The sequence below is a fragment of the Pezoporus flaviventris genome, unplaced genomic scaffold (genome assembly GCF_033815535.1).
Source record: "Pezoporus flaviventris isolate CSIRO_AGI_PZ_B2104156 unplaced genomic scaffold, CSIRO_AGI_Pfla_v1 ptg000107l, whole genome shotgun sequence".
Lineage (NCBI taxonomy): Eukaryota > Metazoa > Chordata > Aves > Psittaciformes > Psittacidae > Pezoporus > Pezoporus flaviventris.
The window spans coordinates 2,180,219-2,201,559 of record NW_026892655.1 but is presented as its reverse complement, the minus strand read 5'-3'; the positions used below and the strand labels follow the sequence as shown (position 1 = coordinate 2,201,559).

At 45.5% G+C, this 21,341-nt stretch overlaps 1 protein-coding gene across 2 annotated transcripts in view; it reads left to right on the top strand.

The window, feature by feature from the left end:
• MYO1D (myosin ID) overlaps positions 1–21,341 on the top strand; it is a 112,117-nt gene that overhangs the window by 67,692 nt on the left and 23,084 nt on the right. For both annotated transcript variants that reach the window (XM_061477555.1, XM_061477554.1), the window contains 2 exons: positions 1,359–1,472; positions 6,217–6,371. In XM_061477555.1, the coding sequence (XP_061333539.1) occupies positions 1,359–1,472; positions 6,217–6,371 (269 nt within the window). The remainder of the gene's footprint in view (positions 1–1,358; positions 1,473–6,216; positions 6,372–21,341) is intronic.

Sequence of the window (21,341 nt, the reverse complement as noted above, 5' to 3'; positions counted from 1 at the left end):
AGTGTTCCATAGCCTTTCTTTTTTTTTTCCTCCCATTCATCAGCTTCCTAAAATAACTCCAGTTATTCAGCATCTCTTACTGTGAGCTTTTCCAGTCCTTCAGTCATGTTCTTCACCTTCTCTGAACCATTAGTCTCCTCCACGTTCACCATCCTGGTGCTTCACACACTATTCCCAGTGAGACCATCTCACCCAGGACATTATTCCCCATGCTGATGCCTTGCTTGTTTTCAGCTGCCTCACATGTTTATGCCAAGATCTATCCGGAGCTGTCTAAAATCATCTGCAGTTAGCTTTCCTGGGCTGCTAATTTAAAGCTGTCATAGAACTCTCCAGTTTGCATTTTTTGCCTTTATCAGTTCTGAACTTTGTCACTCTGCTGCCTATTGCCTGAGAATATTTAAGTTTTCCAGTTGTCTCCTGCCTTCACCTAGGAAAATCCTATTTATGTTCCTCCCCTCATCATGTCTCACCCTTGTCTACCCATCTCAGTTGATTAATAACTCTCTCTGTGAATGTGATAAACCGATGACTCCAGTTTTGCCTGAAGTGGAAAACAATTTCTACTTCGTGTCCTACTTTCTCACTAGTTAAAGCTTTGCGTCTTGCCTTGCGCCTATTCAGTACCTGACATCTTAGGGCAGCTCAAAGTCTAGATGGCATCAAAGGTTCTCCTTTGGTGTAGTATTTCCTGGACAAATGAATTGGGATGTGAGTGAGATGTGTGTTCCTCTGTGAGAATCCCATTTGCTGGAGCCAAGTGGTACCGACAGCCTGAGAGAGTATTTGGAATGAGTTGAGATGGGAAGGGGGGAATTGAAATGATCAGTGGTTAGAAAAGAGATATGAGCAAAGGCGTGACCCCAGGGTATGAAACTGCCGCATGTTTCTTGCCATAACATGCTCCTTCCAGTTCTGTTTTTGTAATCAACCACACTAATTCCATAAGGTGGGAATAGTGGTTTATTAGCATCGTGCTTTTGGGGTTATGAAGGCACATACACAATGTAGGAGCAACAGCCATCTGCCTGGGCTTAGTGTCTGCTGGTGAACAGAGATAAGTTTGAACACTGCTAGAGAAAAGCATCTGTCCTTCAGTTGATTGAAGACATGGATCTTCCAGGTTGCCAACAGCTCTGCTGGGTAACCCTGGGAATGCTGTATTTCTCTAGTTATGAAATGGGATTACAGGATCCCTCTTCCCTTTTCACTGGTTGGAAATCAGTGGAGAAAACCTGTTGAAGAGCTCTGGGAGTTTTGTGCATTTGCTGTGTGAGTTTGGTATGTTTACTGCTGTAGAGCTCTACTCTGTATGTTCCTGCAGTGATCAATGGGATTGAAGATGTGCTGCTTTGCAGGTCAATCGCTTTAATAAGGTGGAGGACAGAGCAATCTTCATTACGGACCGACACCTGTATAAAATGGACCCTATGAAGCAGTACAAAGTGATGAAGGCCATCCCCCTCTATAATGTAAGTACAAGGAGTGGGGAACCTCATCCTTGGGCTCTCTTAGTCATGAGGGTGCATCTACTTCTTAGCTCCATTTTCATACCCATAAAACAGAAAAAGACCTTGTTTTTTTTTAATGTATTTAATGTCTTTAGAATGGTTACAGTGCAATTAACTGCAACACCAATGCATCATATTAGCTTTTCAGTTCAATGCATAAAATAAAAGCTAAAACCCAAACTATTTATTACTCTGTCTTCTGCTCGTTCTTCTGTTAGCTTTTATTTGCTGTGTGCTGCAAGATCCTGGCCCCATAAGGGGGGTAGCGTTTCACAGCAGCTCATGACACTGTTTCTGTGTCTCTGGGGGTTTGTTTGATCCTTCCTGGCATGTTTGGATTTTTTTAATGTATTTGTTCATGTTTATTGTAAATCTTGTCGAAGCTAAATTTGGAATTACAGTGAGGTATATGCCCTTCAGGGTAGCAGAGTTTAGCTGCCAGTGACAGCGCATCAGATTGTCACTGGGAGGAAGGGGGATGGGGGAAAACTTCATTTTAGCTCTTCAGCATCCTAGTGGGGATTCAACTCCTTGTTTGTTTTCCTCAGCCTGAGGTAACACTGCCACTGTTATCTTAAACCTGCAGGACCTGGCTGAGTTGCTTGGAAATGCACACAGATTTGTTGGGATATTTGCATTTGGAGAAATAACAAGTGTGACATCCCCCTATTGCTAAAAGAGCAGAGATGGGATTAGGGTAATGCTAGGATCCAGTCTGGAAATGTGAAGGATTTGCTCTGACTGCATGCATAGTGTTGATTTTATAGGTCCTCTCCTTGGTGGCCACGCACCCGTCACCCACCGCAGTGTGCTGGATTGACACGCTTGTCCCCAGCGAGAGCACTGCCTGTAGCAAAGCGACGTCTCTCTCCCTGGCAGCATCTCTTGTTTTGAACAGACATTGCTGCCAGGCAGGCAACAGCTGCAGGTCATCCTCCTAACTTGATGTTCTGTTCCACTGACATTGTCTCTTAATTGTGCAAAATGGAAGCATCAGCAGATTCTGCTGCTAAATGGCTGATTCTCACTTGTGCAAAACGACTTGTTCAACTCCAGAGGCTCTGAGCAGAGTGCTTTTCCTGGCTGGGTGGGGTTTATGAAGTGTCAAAGTGAACTGGGGTGGACAAGGAGGAATTTTGTCCACCGCAATTTCTGTCTATTAAGTTTCTTCACTCTTACCCAAAATGGCCAGGCCACTGCAATTCACTTCCTACATTAGTAATGATAGAGACATCTGTATGTATCACAGCTTTACCTGTGTGTCTGAGGGGTTTAAAGGTGGAGTTTTTTTGGAGTACATTTCCCTGACAGCATGAGCCCAAATTGCTCTGAAATCCTTAAGGCCTCAAACATGAAAGGAAATGAGCAAGTCAGATACAATTTTAGGTTACCTATAAAATATCCATTGCATAGAAATGTTAGTAATTGTTGTTTTTTCTCAAAACACATACATATAATATAGAATATCTGTTCATATAAAGTGCTGTATCACAGGCTGTATGGTGCTGTCTGCTTTGCATTTCCTCTGGCACTAAACCTGTTGGTGGGCTGTACAGAAAGGTTTCTTGCTTTTAGAACACTTGCATTTTCATAGGTGTAAATCAGCTTTATTTGTACATGTGCAGTTATTCCTTTCTGCAGCCTACCACAAGGCTTCTTGACCGAACAGTTTCTTTCACATGAGCAAATGTGAAGGGGTCCTGGAGTACTTTATTTGCAGGGGAGGGATGGGTTCAAAAGACCTTTCATTAACTCATACAAGTGTTAGAATAACATTCCAGAGTGGAAATTTCATAGAATCCCAGACTGATTTGTGTTGGAATGGACCTTAAAGCTCCTCCAGCTCCAATGGCCTGCCTCAGGCAGGGACACCTTCCACCAGAGCAGGTTTTGCAGTTTTTCATTCCTTTTCATAGTTACCTTTTATATGTTACTTACTGATTTGAATACACTTTGTCTTTCACCTCATGAGCTGCCTTGTACACTCCCATACTCCTGCATGCCTGATCCCTTCCTGCATGGCAATCTTTTTACAGTGTACAGGGACCTGTGATAGCCAATTACTGATATAGAGATTCCTCATTTTCAGGGAAAGAGCAATTATTAGAACTTATAGGAAGAGTTTTGAGAAGCAGAGGGTTATAATTACTCCAGTCATGATGTTTATCAGTGTATCCAGTATGTCCTGCTAGAAAGATGTGTGTTCCCTGAGAAAGATGGATCACCCTTCCAATATGTAAAGGTGAACTCAGCTGAAATTCATCTGCCTGCTCACTGTGCTGCTCACTGTCAGCATTCCAAAAGCACCCTGTCAACGCGGCAGCATCCTTGGGGATGGTGTTTCCATGGAAATCTCGTTGGAGACAGTCAGCTGATGTATGTTATGACCATAAACTTGTTTTCATCTGAAGAAACCACACTACAGTGCCCATCTCCTTTAACTGTGGGGACATGTATGTGGTTTAAGCACAGCCTGGAATGCTGCTCAGATCCCTGGCTCTGCCCTGTGGTGCTCTGTGTCCTGTCTGAGGCATCTGGAATTCTGTGCAAATGATGACAAAGCAGTAGGTTTCCTCTCAGCCCTATTTCACTGTATCACAATGCTACTTTGGGGTGTTTGCTGTGTACAAGTGTTCTGGCAGTTGCCTCAGAAGTACCAACAGACAAGTAGCTTTTTGTTCTTACCTGGAGAGAAAATGGAGAATGGCAGAAAGGAATTAAAAGGCAACTGAGCAGCAGAAAGGATCTTGCAGCTCCCTTGCTCTGAGCACAATAAAGGATGTTCTGTGGCTGCTGAGTGTTTTCTCCTGATCTTCAAGCAGAGTTAATAAGAGTGTTTGTAAATACTGATATAAGCCCCTTCTCTGAAATGATTTCTTTTGTGTTCTGTTTATTTGTTCAGAGAGTCTGATGGGGAGGGGTGAAACAGGAATATTTTCAAGGGCTCTTGGGCTCCTCACACAGTTCTGTTGAATAATTAATGTTTAAATAGGCTTTTCAACTCCAGCCATTTCAACTTGTTCATCTTTCACACTCGGTACACATTTAAAACGTCAATGGCGGTAGTCCCTGTGGTGCTATTGTGCTCACAGGATGGTATTTAAGCATGCAAATTAATTTTAAGGGACACTATAAACCCAGGGAGCTGTTAATACATGAGCATGAAGTGTAGCTTGGTTTTGAAGTATTTCCTATATTTCCTAACCTCAAAATAGCATGAAGAGTAGAGAATAAACTCCACCTGTGTTAGGGGTATCATGCAACTGGTATCAGGAGGTCTCTGCAGAGACCAGTTAGTTACAGCAGATACCAGCAGTTACAGTAGTTCAGATAGGCTGTTGTGCTGTGATAATAAACCAACAACGTGATAAGGATGAGCATACTCAGGGACTGGAGCACCTTCCATATGAAGACAGGCTGAGAACATTGGGGCTGTTCAGCCTGGAGAAGAGAGGCTGCATGGAGACCTCAGAGCAGCTTCCAGTATCTGAAGGAGGCTACAAGGATGCTGGAGAGGGGCTCTTCACTGCAGGGTCAGGACAGGGGGAATGGCTTTAACCTGCCAGAGGGGAGACTGAGATGAGCTCTTAGGCAGAAGCTCTTCCCTGTGAGGGTGCTGAGGTGCTGGCACAGGGTGCCCAGAGAAGCTGTGGCTGTCCCTCCCCCTGGCAGGGGTTGGAACTGGATGAGCTTTAAGGTCCTTTCTAGCCCAAACCTGTCTGGGATTCTATGATTCTAAGTACAAGTGATTCTTGGGTAGTATTTCATCCACTGCATTGCTCTGTACTGTTTTGTTGCGGTTCTATGGGAGGAAGCTGCTGTCTGGTGTGTGTTACACATCCAGAGCTGGAACAGGTTTCTTGGACATGATATGCTGTGACTTCTAAAGCAAGCACAGGGATCCAGGTTGTGTCTGAGTATGATTCATGCCTCTGAAAGGAGTGAATAGTCTCCAGCTTCATTTGTGCTAATATCCTTTCCAGTGCAGGCAGTGGGGTCACATAGAAGGTTTCTTTCATAAAGAAGGGAATAATAAGACTTTGATTCCCACAAAACGGTGTATTGGTGCCTCTCACTTTTAGGAGATTGTGGGTAGCCTGCATACCTGAATTGCCACTCCGCAGAATTCCCTGCATTGGCTTTGGGAAATGATGAAGACAAAGCTTTTAATGTGCCAAAGAGCAGTTACTAACAAACACACACAAAAAAAGGAACCCAAACCTAAACCCCACTCTTTTTTAGTTTGTCCAAACACCAGGAGCTTCATCCATGCCGAAATACTGGAATCCTCACAGCTTTGTGTGGTTTGCAACTGACATTGCTCATGAAGATGTCTGGGCTTTCAGCAAAACTCATTCTTCTATTATTTGCATGTCACTGTATTTCCAGTGCTGCATTTGTGAATTTGAAAGTAGTTGTTGGCCAAATACATGGTTATTGTTAGTTTTCCCTTGGGAGAGCAAGCTGAACACTCTCCAGCCTGTCCACATCTTTTTTGTGGACTGCAGATCCTGCTGCTATTTCACCTTGACTCTTCCAGCGTGTGGAAGCAGTACTGAGGACCTGCCTGCTGCTGTCCCCTGAGCTCTGGGGTGGAAGTAGAAGCTGAGAGCGAGTGGGGGCATCTTGGAGAGGAAAAAACACACCTGGCTAGTAGCAAAGATCTATCAATGTATATAACATTGTTCTTGCTTTTTCTTCACAGCTGATAGGATTGAGTGTCTCCAATGGAAAGGACCAGCTCGTGGTCTTTCACACGAAAGACAAAAAGGATCTCATTGTCTGTCTCTTCAGTAAAGAGCCCCCTAATGACAGCAGGATTGGGGAGCTGGTGGGAGTCCTGGCCAGTCACTTCAAGAGGTCAGTGTTGGGATTAGATTTTATTGAAACTCAAACACATAAAACACGTCAAATCAGAAACTTCCCAGAACAGATCCTCATGAGGTCTGATGTTGATCAGCATCACCTGCGGCCTTGGCTTTTGCCATTCACAATGTCATGTTCCATTTATGACCCATACAGAGGAGTCTTTACAGGTAAATACTCATGCTGAGCTACAAGTGGCAGGACAAACAGAATGAATTTAGGCTATATTAGGTCTCTGGGTAATTTTCAATATGAACGCAAGGGCATGCTGGTTTAGCCGCTTCTCACTGTATGAAGCTCACTGCTCTCTGTCCCACTGGTGATAGGTGCTAAGTTCATTAGAAATTAATTCTCTGCATTGCCAGTATTTGTTTTGGGCAATTCAGTACTGAAAAGCCACAGAAAACATTGTTTGCTTTTGCTTTTACCTAAATGTAGTTGATTTTTTCAAAGGTAGCTGCACTTGAAGGCTCAGGAGATGATGGGTATTGTAAAGCAACACACTTCACTTGGGGAACCCTGTGAAGTAGCTGGAGGTCTTTCGTTCCAGGTGACATCATCTTGAGGCAGCTGATGCTCCTCAGTGCTTTATAACACATCTCTAATGTTGGGAAGAGCTGTGAAACTCTTGATAACACTCTGGACCCTGTATGTTCAGTGTTCAGACTGCCCTGGTTCACTGTGCCTTTTGGTCAGATGCTCCTACAAAGCATTTATCTTTTTAGTCCCAGTGGGAGGCACATGTTCTTCATTTTAAGGAGTTGTGTTGTGTGGCCATCATTCTAAAATATTGCACCTTTCCTATAAGGATATGAACTATTGATCTTCAATTTCTTATACTGATGTTAACAAGGACATTTTTCTCTTTAAGACTAATTAGTTTTTGTCTAATCACTATTTGTAGAAGAATGAAGAAGAAATACACTTATATGCTGTTTAATCTTCACTTTAAACAATCAAAGAATCATAGAAAATTAGGGTTGGAATATTAAAATATATATATTAGCATTTTTTTAGTGCTTTGGGTGACAAATCTCAGCACAACTCATTCAACAGGAGAGCTGGTCTAAAAGGACATATTTCTCGAACATCTAATATAAATTACTGGTTTAATGGTAATATATAGGAACAGCTCACATTAGTTTTTCAAATACCCAAATGTCATGGTTCCCCTCTTCAAAGCAGTATCTGGAAGTCAAAATAAAAGGAAATATTCTTGGTTTTCAGCCACTTTCCATTTTCAAAGAGTAAAATATCCTGTCAGTGAATGGGATTAGCTGACCCCTTGCTTGAGAGGCACTTCAGGAATTCCTCATGAAGCGGGATTAGCTGAAAGTCACCATGTGCCTCATGGCAAGTGTCAGGTTTCTCTGTCCTGCCTGTAAGAAAGTTGTTGCTGTGAAAAGAAAATGGATTCAGCAGTAAAATCTTGAGCCCAAAGTTCAATCTGTGTGACCCTGTAATGGGACTTCAGAGCTCTGCTCCCACAGGGACATGGGGAGCTGCTTCCTTGGGTTACACTTGGGCTCCTCTGAACATACAATTTCCAGCCACCTCAATCCCAGTCCTGAAGCCCCTATCATGGGGTTTTAGCAAGCGTAAGGCTGCACAGCTCCTCTTGGTTATGTGCAGCGCAGTAGGTAATGGTACTTCAGCTATTTGTGTAATACAATCATGTAGAATCCTGTGGTGTTCTGTATTAGTGGTAGGAAAGATGAGGGGGAGGCTGGTGGTGTCATCTATGCTGAGGGCACCTAAACCTTCTCACTCAGATGGTTTGTTTCCAGGTTCTATTATTTTCCCAGACTCTTTGAACTCATTGCTGACACATCTTGCATTGGGAATTTTGGACATTTCCAGCAAGACACAGTTTACACATTGTAGAAGAAGTTTCAAAACAAACTGAAATAGAAGAATGCTTCATCCCTGGCAGTGTTCAAGGCCAGGCTGGACAGGGCCTTGGGTGACATGAGATGTCCCTGCCCATGTTAGGGGGGTTGGAATTGGATAATCTTATGTCCTTTCCAACCCAAACCTTTCTATGACTCTATGATTAGTGTTTGGTGTAAGGTACCTAAGGAAGATTTGCATGGGGAAGTGCAGCCTTACAACCCTCAGCACTTTTCTTTACCTGCCTTCAGCAGTGTATGGGGATACACACAGGGGATATATCTGGGATTAAAGCTTTATTATGCTGAATGCTATAAACAAGCAGATCCTGGTCCAAAGACTTCAGAGTCTGGGGGGTAGTGGGGAGCAGTGGGTTTGCATTGCATCAAGGGAGCAGAGGCTGCAGGGTCTGGACTTAGGAGAGACAAAAGCTGAGTTTGAGGTTGGGTTATGCCCAGCCTAGGGGAGATCACTTTTGGGCATCCTGAAAAACCTTTATTTGGAAGGGAAAAGCGCACTTTGACTACTTTCCTGGTATTCACATCTTCAGCCATAAACACTGTTTTCACTACAGTTGCTTAAAACTTCAGATGAGTGCAGTATTCCCTTAATCCCCCTGAACTCCATAAATCAAGTGTCAGAATAGAACTGTACCAGAATTGCAGGCAGTTTGGGGAGACTAAACGTATTTGGTACAGAGAGAAGAACTCACAAATGCTTTTTTTGGGTTTTTGCTCTTTGCAACAGCTCGTGCTCTGGCAAACAAAGCTTCCTGCAAATATGTTTAAGCGATTGTTAAATTTGCCATTATCTAAATAGTGGTGTTTAAGGTTGAGCTCCAAGAGCGCTGCCTACGGGGTGATTTTTGTTAATAGTATGAACACAGAGATGTTTGTCAGCCAGATGAGAAGGAACACTTTGTAAATACACGTTTTCAATCCACTGGGAACAGTGAGGACAAGGATTTAATATATTATTGATGCTGTCCGTAAAAAAATGACAAAGGAGATTCAGCCTGCTTTGATTTTGCTGGTTTAGGAGAAACTCTTCAGCCCAGTGCTGAGAGCACAGGGGAGCACAAATCATTAAGAAGGAGAGTCCAGTTTGATTAAAATCAATTCAGTATTTTGTGTTTGAATTTCTTCCACTGATACAAAGAAACGAACCAGGTATCATGCAAGAGGTTAAAATCCTTCACTTTGTCGTAGAGATGCTCTTTGATATCCAAACTGTGCTGATTTTAATCAGTTTAAAATCGTTCCTTTCCTTTAAAGCTGTTTGCCTTTCTCTTGTAGAAACTTTGATTAACTGCTGACATGAATAGATTTACATGTGAGTTAAAACAAAAGCGTCTTGTCTGTAGTCAGTGAAATCTGGAGAGATGGTGGGGAATTCATATTCTTGGGCTCTGGGGACAAAGAAAGAAAGAGGATCCCAAACTGATCTTTGAGAACACCAGTGTGATGGTGTGCTGCTCACAGAGCACCCCCACTCCAAGGAAATCACCATCTCCTCAGGCAGAAAGCCTCTGCACAAAGGGAGGGTGTTACCACCGCTGCTATCAAATTAATCTGTCACTTCAGCTTTGGGAACGTTAGGAAAATTATCCAGGACCTGACAGTGGGTGTCAGCAGTGCCAGTGATGAGCACTCTTTAACTGGAAGTTTCCATCGATGCTGGAGTGTTCTTGTAGGCTAAACAGGATCAGAAGGAGTTGAGAGCTGCTTCAGAAAAGCGGGCTGGGCAGAAACTGCTTCTAAACTGCTATTTAATAGGATTTGTCCTTTGTCACTGCTGCCAACTAACCCGTGTTTAGCTCTGATTCAGCCGTGCCAGTGGCTGACACCATTGTTAGCAGCGGCAGGAGCTGACAAAGGACCAGACTTTATTCATATCAGGCTCTTCCCTAACATTTCTTTCAGTGCTTGAGCTCTGGTTTTATACAAATTTCTATTCATAATGGATTTGTAGTAAAATTCAGGGTGGTTTTGGGGGGGAGCCCTAACTCACAGGTAGCTGCTGGCTTTTACACACCAATTACACTGTGGGAATGGCAACAGGAAAAAGAGATCCCTTATAGAGAATAAACTGTTTGAAATACATAAACTAGAAAAATTGGCTTAATTCTCTCAGCTTGTCTCAGTGACCTGAAAAAACTTCCTAGGATTTCACTGAGATTTGCCTATGGCTAATTTAAGATCTTCAGAACCTGGTAATTCCTGTGTAGGTTTGTCACTCTCAGTTGTAACTTGGGTTAAGAAATGAGTTTTCAGTGGAAAACATGTTGTGTAAAGTTTTGTTGCTTTCAGTGACTCCTGGGCACTGAGGAGCGGAATTAGAGCCCCTTGATGAAACCCACTCTCTTTTTAATTCTTTTATGCTTTGGAAAACCTTTCTTCAGCTCTCAATACAACTGAGCCTTCCAAACACTTGGCCTGCTAGAGGGGAACCCGTAAAGGATCCTGGTAGAAGGTCATTTCCTTAAACTCCATCTTTGTGATGCTACTGCTGCAGCAGGGCTCATTCCCTGTCTCTGAAATGGGTCCTGAGCTACCTGGCCAGGGCTCCCTTCCCCAGCTCACATAGCTTTTTGTTACACTTCTCAGTATGTTCCTGGCATGGAAAAACCCCTTTGTCTCCTGCAGTCCTGGATTTGTGATACTGAGAACAAAACGAGCTCGAGAGAGGGGCTTGGACTTTCAAGAGGCTGAGTTTAATTTTTGCAGCAAATTTTGAATTCTTTATTTGGGTACTTGTCCTCTACATAAAAAAGTCAATTCTTTTGTCTGATAACCTGAACAGTAGCAATTTATTGTATTCATGCCTTTGAGTATGAAGAGGTTTTATTGTCAGTTTTTCTTCCCTGAACTGCCCATGTCCTGCTGCCGTTGTCAGCAAAAATTCTGTCTGAAATCCCCTGAAAGGAGGATTCTGCTTTGGCAGAAACACATTCAAGTTACTTTATACCAATCTCTTCTTGTAACTTCAGTGCTTTCTATATATAAGCAGCAGCTAGAGGCTAAAGCTCCATCCAAATGTTCAGGGTCCTCCTGGGATGGAGATCATGGTAGGAATGAGAAGTTATCGTAGAATCGTCACAGAATTAGAATGGTTTGGGGTGGAAGGGACCTTAAAGCTCATCCAGCTCTTGGCTTTCGGCAAGACTGAAAGTTTGACATGAGCCACCACCTTGCCTGCTGTTAACAAACTGACATAAGCAGAAAGTGTCTCCTGAAGACTCTTCAGTGGTACAAGCCATAGTACAAAAATCCCAAGCCACATCTTGAACCTGAGCATGGCACCACAGGAGCTGGCTGACGTGGCAGCATCCCGCTGCCAGCCGCACGTATGTGACTGCACAAGGTTGTAGATAGTGATGATCTTGCTGTTGGTTTAATTCTCAACCAAAGCATTGGCTGCCTGCTGTTCCAGGAGCCCTTCCTCTTCAGTAAACAGATGGCCCCACATTGGCTGGCCATACCCGGGCTTAGTTTCACCAGCAAGTCAGTATTATCAAGCTGTCAAAGGACCCATCTGCCCCAAGCAGCTGTCCTGGCATGCAGCAGTGTGTGTGCTGGGAACCTCCCTGCTTTGCACATCTCAGGCATATCAAACTTACATTTGGGTTTTATTTGGGGAGGGGGTTGTAATTCATGCCATCTGCCTCCGGTGCTTAACTGAAGGGATGCTATGTTAGAAAACAAGTGACTAGAGAAGAAATCTTTCATGTTTCCATTGTAGCCTGTGGTCTGACGTATCTACACCAGCATGGTTTACTGAACTTTTTAAAAACCTGAGATTTGGACTCAAAAGGGATGCACTTTTGGTGTCAACACACACCTTCAAACTTGTGCAAATTCTGGTGTGTTTGGTGCCTGCTCTCCCACTGACCGCCGGAGCTCAGCCATAACCTGTTTCTTTTGCTGTACCGTGGGATGCTGCTGACAACAGCGCTGGTTGGGGCTCTCAGCACCCAGGAGACCTCTGTGTGTAACTCTGATTACAAACCTTCAGAGGTTACAAATGTCTCACAGGCGATGCTTAAACATTAGCAGAAGCTGATGCAGCTTCCATTTGTCTGTAGTGAGTCACTTGCAGCCTGGGTTTCCTACCTTGATTCTCATTAGTTCTGATTAAGGTTCTTGCTGGCTGCTGTCTATCAGCTCTGCGCACCAGATTCAGGTTCATGAACAGCTTTTCCCTTTAACTACACACCTTCAGTTTTAGAAAGAGCTGTTTGGAGAGAGCTTCCTGGAGCCAGCTGGAGTTCAGACTGCTCTCCTCGCCAGATGTGATGGATGGATTATGCCTTTGTGTATACCCTCCAAAGGGTAATGCTGAGAGGAGCTGTGTTGTTCCCCATTTCTGCACCATGCTGCGCTATGAGCTGTGTTATCAATTCAAGATGCTTTAAAAAACCAACAACTATTCCACATTAGAAATAGTCACCTTAAACAACCTGGCCTGAAAAAGCGCTGCTGGTTACAGGCTAATGGGGCAGGTCGTGCTTAGAGCTGTAAAGCCTGGAAGTGATCAAAGTGACATGCTGCTTTGCCTTAAAACCCAGGTTTTTTGAGGCAGAACATCAAGTACTCAGGGATGTGTGTGTGGGGAGAGGTGGCAGACGACTCACAGCACAACTGCTGCTTTGCTTTGGAGGGACTAAATGAGCTCAAACCTCAACAGTGGTGTGTGAATTGTTGCGAGGAGATCTGCTATAACAGTCCTTTAATGCTTCGGTTGGTGGCTCCAGTACTTATCTTGCCACCAAGCTAGAGCCTAATTGTGCTCTAGCCAGCATTCCAGCAGCCCTAGGGCAGCTCCACAGGTTCCCTTGGGCACAACCTGGCTTTTCTTGGGAGCTCACATGGGAGTTCCTGCAATTAGAGGTGCCAGTGGCATTGCTGTGGTGCTGAGCCTGCGGCTGCGCCCAAAGGAAAACAATGACCCATTTTCTTCCTGCAACACTCGCTGCTTTGATCAACAGCCAACAGAAAGTGCTTCATGTGCGGGGTTTGGTACCGTGCAGGCCAGGGGAGAGGGTTTGTCTGCAGAGCCCTTCTCCCCCTGCAGCCTGGCTGTGATGGGGCAGTGAGGGCATCCCTTTCACTACAGGCAGTTTCTCTCAAGGATCTCATTTGGGAGCTGCAGTGCTGTGTGGTAAATGCAGATGAATTTGTCCTGTCCCTCCATCCCTTGTCCAAAGCCCCACTCCAGGTTTCCTGGAGCCCCTTCAGGCACTGGAGCTGCTCTCAGGTCTCCCCTTCAGGAGCCTTCTCTTCTCCAGGCTGCCCCAGCTCTCTCAGCCTGGCTCCAGAGCAGAGCTGCTCCAGCCCTCGCAGCTTGTCTGTGGCCTCCTCTGGACTCGATCCATCAACCATGTCCATTCATCCATGCAGGCTGGCAGATCGTGGTATTCATATGCTGGAGGGGAAGCAGGCCCAACACAGGGACTGAGCAACTTTTGGTGGTGGTCTTGCTTTGAAGCCAGTGGGATCCTGTGCCAGGCACAGCAATATTTTGAATCCAGTGTTCTGTACTTGGATGTCTGTGAGAGCACTGCAGACCACCCTGCACTGAAGAGTCAGAAAACGGCAGATGCTGCGGCTTGGCTTGGTGGGTTGTCATCCGTCTGGGCTTTGAGTGGCTGCTGCAGTTTGGGTCTCTGTCCACGTGGTGAAGCTCTTCTTCTGGCCTCAGCCTGTTCCTCTGTTCACCTTCCTGGCCTTGGCTTCCCTGCATAGCACTGAGTGGTGTCAGAGAGGAGGCAGCTACTGCATGGGCATCCTCCTCCTTTTCCTCTGTCTCCCATCTTTCTGCAAGCACACAGTGCTCCCCAGAGCTCCTGGAACACTTTGGGTTTCTTCCCACTTCTCTCTTTTTTCCTTGATTTTTTTCCCTCAAATCTCGCTGTGGAGATGGGCAGGTGGGGACTGGGGCAGGAAGGCTTTGAAGTTCATTTGTTCAGCACAAGAAACCTGAAAGAACCTGTGAATTCTTTTTTTCTCTGGTCTTTCTCTCAAATAAGGATTCCAGTGACTGACAGGGAAAAAAAAAACAAAAAGAAATAAACCCCATCCTGGTAATATTTACTGGTGACCTACTTAAAATCCTCTTTCCTCCTCCTCAGTTAGTGTGTGTGCGGAAGGGCTGTCTGGCTCGCAGTCTCCAAGGAATTGTAGCAGAATGCTAATGAACGCAGACTGTGGCCCCTCGTTTGTTTAACAGCCCTTTCTGACAAGACGTGGTTTATTTTTCTTATTGCATCATTAAGACTTTCCTTTCCCCCCCTCCCCCCACTTGTGATGGATTTTCCTGTTCTTTGCTCTCCCTGCTCAGAAGCTGTTGTGTTCCGATTGCAGCAGAGCTGCTCTTTGAAGAGCTGCTGTTAAATCACAGGATGCCTTCATCTTTGGATTTTTTTATTCTTTTTTCTTTAGGAAAATTAAGCTTCCAGCTCTGTCCCGGGGAGGCTGAGCTGTCCTGTCAGGGACCTACGCTGAGCATCCTTCTTTTTTCTGGTGAAAATGATCCCATAGAGGTGATTATTTAACAGACATTTTATACCTACTCTGGTATGTTTATATAGGGTTATTGTAACTGAGTTTGCAGAAAATCGTCAGCGTTGTGCATGTTGTACCTCTCCAATTTCTTCCTAGTTTTATTCTTTACAAATTCCTTTAGAGGAAGGATAAGATGTTCCACCTTGCTCCCCCCTGCACCAGGTTTCCTCATTAGGAAAGTTGGGGTGCATGCTCCTGTTTTCAGGCACAAGGAGCATGGCATGATAGTCCTCATCCAGCTTCCCTGTGGCACTCGCACACTGGCAGGAGACAAGTAGGGATTGACTGGAAGAGCTGCCAGAAAAGTTTTTGCCACAAACCGTGGCTTGCTGGAAGGGAGAAAATCAAGATTCCAATGAGGAATAATCTGCCCGGGTCTGTGTCCATGGGAGTTATTCCAGGCAGATTAAACAGCGTATTTAAAACCATACAGAGCCAGCAGCTGGCAAAGCAGGAGGAAGGAAGTGGCTCCAGTGTTGTTGACCAGGGACTCTTAGTTACAACCAGTGGGGTTTTAATGTACCATCTTCCTATAACCTTATGGCTGCGTAGATTCTGATGGCTGATGTCACCTTAAAATGCACATAGAGCATGTTCCTTGTTAAGGTTCATTGATCAGCACTTGCGTCCTATCTCCTTATCTCTTTGGTTTCACTTAATCTTCCAGAGCCCATGGTATAAATTAATATCCCCAGTTTACAGTGTGCCCTGCATAAAGCATTTTTACGTGTAAATGGCATAATATATCCTGTAACAGAGATGTGATTCATGGGCTATTACATGTTCAATCTTAGGTGGAGCCAGCTCACTAATTTATACAAAGTAATTAGATTCTGAATTAAACACACAAAAGATTTTTATTTTTTTACCCCTTCTTGCTTTTCCTTGTGTGAACTCAGAAGATGAGCTGACATTGGAGAAGGTGAAAGTGTTCTTCCTTCTCCATTGCCCTGGCAGGGTATCTGCTAAGCAGTCCCACGAGGCAGACTAAGGCCAGATTTACAGAGCTGCCTCCATCCCCACATGCCCTGCTCACCGAATGAGCTCTGCTCCAGAAATCACTGCTGCACACTCAGGCCTCAGGAGTCTCTTCCTTCTCACAGAAATAGGTTATATTTGTGTTTGCATGGATTGCTTTGCCAGCATAAGACGTTTTATTGATGTACAGGCTTGTACAGTTTTATGGTGCATCTCTGGAAGTTGCTCCAAACCCCATCCAACCTGGCCTTGAGCACTGCCAGGGATGGGGCAGCCACAGCTTCTCTGGGCACCCTGTGCCAGCGCCTCAGCACCCTCACAGGGAAGAGCTTCTGCCTAAGAGCTCAGCTCAGTCTCCCCTCTGGCAGGTTAAAGCCATTCCCCTTGTCCTGTCCCCACAGGCCCTTGTCCACAGCCTCTCCCCAGGTTTCCTGTAGCCCCCTTTAGGCACTGGGAGCTGCTTTAAGGTCTTCCCAGAGCCATCTCTTGGGTTGCTGTGTAATTTTTTCTGTCCCTTGAATACATCATCAGTCTCAGCCTGCTTATCTTCATTTCTCAGAGCAGTAATCTGACTAGACTTGGGCATCCAGGCTGGATTTCAAATGACTTTGCAGGTATAATTGTCAGGGAAGATGAAAGGTTGAAGCTTTCTGGAGTGGATGAGACTTGCTGTGAAGGGAACAACATCTATCTCTCCGAATGCTTTGTTCCCTTTATCTATGAGGACAACCGTCTTGAACAGCACATTTCACTCCCCCATGCCAAAGAGCTGTACCAGTACAGCTGTGTCTATATAAAAAGTATTTTTCAGCAGCATGTCAGTCTCGTTGTGCATCTTCCCACCCCTTACTGAGAGCTATTCCTGGGCGGGTTTGCATTTAGTCTAAGCCTTACTGAAGTGAATGCCTCCACAGGGTTTACACTGGATTAGCTAAAGAAGTTTAATTAAAATGGAGTTCCTTTGTGTCTAGACAGATTGTGAATGGAGGTTGGTTTTTATACCTCTAAGTAGCCACTTGGTGAAAGATCTTGAGCTGTGGTTCTGGGAATGACACGCTCGCCCCATCTCATTTGAGGTGTGCCATTGCTTTACCAGGCGCTGTTGAAAGAGGGCTAATGGGCTTTGGTTTGTTGTTTTATCTGAAGCTCTGTCATTTCTTTGTTTCATTTCCGACAGACTCAAAACTGCTTTTTCAAGGTGCTTGCCCAGCTGGAATATCCCTAAATATGCATAAAGTCCCAGGTCACGTCTTCCCAGATTCCCATAAGCAAAGCACACCAGAATGGTTAAGCAGGAGCTGTATAAATTTTTAAACAAAGGTAACAAACCAAGGAAGAGGTGGAGGTGAGGAAATGAAGGTGAGGAAAGAAGCAAATGAGATCCCTGATGTGTAGCTCTGCCTTTCCTCCAGCTTGTGAGGCACTCTCACTGCTAGTGAGTTTGATGGCTTTGGCTGCGTCAGCTGAAACACCTTCTGCTGGCCAGCGGCAGTGGGTGTTGTCACTGGTGACGGTAGCAGGGACTAGGAAGAGATGGGGTTTTTTTTTAGGCCACAAGTCTATGTCTGCTGGTTTTTCCAAGTCATGAATTTCAAAAAGGGAAATAAAGAGGTTTTTACTGCAGAGTAGCTGGAAAGCAAAAGGCTTTATCCAGCCACATTCTCCCTGCGTTCCCCCATCACACTGGCACCTTTAACTGTGGCCATTTATCAGATGGAGTGAGCCACAACCAGCTCTCATCCTGCTGAGCTCACATCCTCCTCATCAGTAGAAGTCACTCCAAGCAATGTTTCCTGTTGTGGACTTGAAGACCAATCTCTGATTCCATTTGTGTTCCCAAGATGCAGGACAGTTTTATCATCAGCTTGGGTTCCTGTTCATCTGTGTTACCCGATTCATACCAGATTTATATGTTGGCACAAGGACAACGTTCTAGGGAGGAATTGTATGCACAATTAGGGTGTGTTATGCCTGGCTGTGGCTTGCAGAGATTGCTCTGAGGTTCAGAGCAGTAGGGCCGCTTCTTAAATCATACAGAAAATATTTCTAAAGTTGTTGATCTTACCCTATGTTGTAGGTGGTGATGCAGAATAACAATAAACCTGTTCATCAAACTCCCAAGCTCTTTTCTAAGGAAAGAGGAGGAGATGCAAAGGAATGTGGCCAGGACTCAGGGTCTGTGCATGGTTCCCTGTGTCAGCGGCCTCCCTGCAGAGCATAGAGTCAGCGCTCCTCAAGTTCTCCCTCACCTGCCTGCATGTAGGCTGGGAGATTCCACCATCATCAACTCGTCTGTGTCCAACTCAGCTGGGACTCATCCCTTTTGGCATCCCTGGGAGATATGTTACTGCATCTCCTGCTGGAGATCAAAGGAATTGGGTTAATGAGCATAAAGCAGTGAACAGAAAGTCACCCATCAAATTATATCGGCGTTTGTTTGTCACTTGATCTGTCTTTGATCCCTGTGATGCCGGCAATTAAATACAGCAGTGATAAACACAGATCATGGTGACCTTACAAGCTAAATTTAGTCTTTCTCTTTTGTATAACATGGTCTGCAGATGAAGCTAGAAACTGGATGAGCTGGGTGAGGGAGGAGACCAAAAATGAGTGGAAAACCTTTCATCTGAGGATGTGGGGGAGGCTGTAACATCCTAAAATCCTCGGGTACTTCAGCAGGCTTGGAAGAGAGTCAGCAGCACAGTCTGTGAGAGGAGCAGTAGCTCAGGGACAGCTCCATCAGAAGTAATTGTAGCTGACGGCTTCAGCTTCCACGCTGCTGAGACAGATCCTGCAGTGGGGCTCACACAAGATGCTGCTTTTGTCTGGAAGAGCAGTAGCAGGGAAGTGGCATCAGAGCCCTGCTGATGAACAAATAGGGGTAAGAAAGAGTTCTGCACTGCTGCTACTGCGTGGCGTGGATGATGGCATAGGCCTTTGGAACAGAAAAGGGGCGCTCCCTCCATCTGTTGCTGGAATAGCATATGTGATAGCCCAGACCTGACCCAAGAATCAATGATTTCCTTTCAAGTTGTTTAAATATTCATTTGAAGAGTGTCCTCTACCAGGAACTGGGAGAGAGGCACCAACAGATCCCGGAGATTCAGGGCAGCAGCAGCATCCTCCAGCGAGTGGCCCTGCAGCATTTCTGCTCGGGCTGTGAGCAACACTTTGCTGCAAGGTTGGCCCTGGGAGTGTTCAGTGAAGGAGTGCCAAGAATGCTGCTGCAGGAAAAGCCAGGGAGCTGAGGCTGCTTGTCAGCATGAGACACACCACCCTTGCTGACAGGCTTTCAGCTCCCGTGGCTGTCTTGGAGAGGGCTTTCACCAGCCTGTGGAAGGCAACATGTTAAAGCTGTGCCATGTCAAGCTGTAACACTGGCTTCTAAAGAGAAACGTCTGATGAGCTCCTGGTGGGGTGGCTTCCCTTGGAGCTGCCCACAGCAGCCACAGCCTGCGCTGGGTCTTGCTGCATGTTCTCAGCTGAGCTCCAGAGTGCAGGAATTCGAGGTCAAGGTCTGACTGCAAGTAAGAATGACACTTGAGGGCATCTTAATTGTAACTCCTGGCTTAATTGTTCTTTTATATCATCATGAAAAATATTTAGGGGGCTTGTGGAGTGGAGCACATCCTGGAACTACAAGTGGTGGGAAAATACATTTCTGCAAAGCAAGGCTGTTCTGTTCTGCCATGACTCAGGCTCGGTGCTGTAGAGCACAAATAGAAATGATGCAGCAGAGAGAGGATGTTCCGTGGTTAGGAAGGTGGCGGTGGGGGCGTGCTGCACTTTCAGATCCCTGCACGTTAAAAAGAGAAAATTTTTAGCTTCTGCAAATGTTTTGCTTCCTCCTCATATGGCAGCAGAACTGAGCTGATCCCAGCTCCAGAGATGGTACTACCAGAAACTTCTGATCTAGTCAACAAGATGCTGGCTACTTCAGTGCTATTAATAACCTTAACTGGGGAGGACCTTTATCTGTAGAGTGGCATGATATTAGTTACATCTCATGTTTGTCATGGGCCAGTTGTCAGAACTTACATGCAGAATTGGCTTTTAATATTTTGGATTGAATTATCCTCTGCAGCCTTGACTCAGCTCAGGATGGAGACAGAGGCTGGGCTGTGCAGGGGCTCGGTAAGGAGCTGCTGCCCTGCCTGCAGTCTGCCCATCCTGCCTGCAGTCTCTTCTTTAGCATAAGCATTCCTTTTGTACCTGTCTGCAGGGATGTATTGGTATGTCCAACACATTCCACTGCAATTCTGCGTGTGCTCAGTTTAATTTAGATGGGTGGGAATTAAGGTACCTTTAATTGTAAAGACAAATTCAAGCCATGGATCTGTTGGGTTTTTTTTAAGCTCTTGGGATTGTAGAATATTTAAATTGGCTTTATTAATTCTGTGAGCTCAGGAGTTCAGCCCATGCCAGGTACACCTCTGAAAGGAATATTTCCTCTGGGTAGTCCGGTGGGTCCGACGGTTGCTGCCCACGCCATGAGGGGAGCAACCCCCCAGCTTCAGCCACACCGCAGAGAGGCCGAGGCAGGGATGATGCCTTGCAGCTATCTTGCCACACAGCCAGAGCATCTTTTGTTTCAGCCTTTCTAGGAACCAGCTGGAGCAGAGCCAGCGGGGAGGGATAGGAAGGGGGACGGGGGAAAGCCTGGACTTCGAAATACAGAGGTGGAGGGGGGCTCCATGGTTGAAGAGGAGGAGAACACGATAATCCTTTGTACACTGACCACTGGACAAGCTGCCCACGCTGCTTGGGGGTGATGGTGATTTTGGAGCCAGCAAGGTCCCCAAGCAGGGGAGTGTTGTCATGGCAACAGCAACAGCATCACAGGCACTCGCTGTCACACCGCTCTGGTGGTTTAATGGGTTCATTAGCAAATCCTCGCAAATAATAAGAGCAATACAAATATGAAGATGGCTCAGTGGCAGAGGTGGGGCTCATGAAGCCCCGGGTTGTGGCTGTGGGGTCACTGCTGCCCCTTTCTCCACATGGCAGCCACGCTCAAGTGGTGATGGGGAGGAGAAAGGCGCCTTTCTGCATCCCCGTGGGCTGCAAGAGAGGGCATTTTCTCTTATTTTTAGCACTGTGCTGTATAGAAACCCTTAGCATGGAAATTACTCAGTGCTTTGCAGACTCCCCCTCATCAGATGCAGCTGTGTTGAGTTGATGGCAGCTCTTCAGACCATCCAGAAATGGGGAGACAGCACAAATGAGCCTGTTTCTCACAAGTACCATGAACTGGGTTCTTTCTTTTGCGATGTGTGATTTAACACCAGAAGTCATCTTGTTTCCCAAACTACAACCAAGCTTTAGCTGCACTGTAAGGCTGTGCAGCACCATGATCCAATATGTAGAGTGGTTTTCCATGCTGAGCCTTATCATGGGGCTAAAGTGTCCTTTCCAATTATTATAATACTTTTCTCCCTTCTCCTCCTGTAATATTTCCTCTCCCTTACTGACCACAGCTGAAGCAGGGGAGACAAATCCAATTCTGCATCTATACAGTTTCATTTTTTAGAGA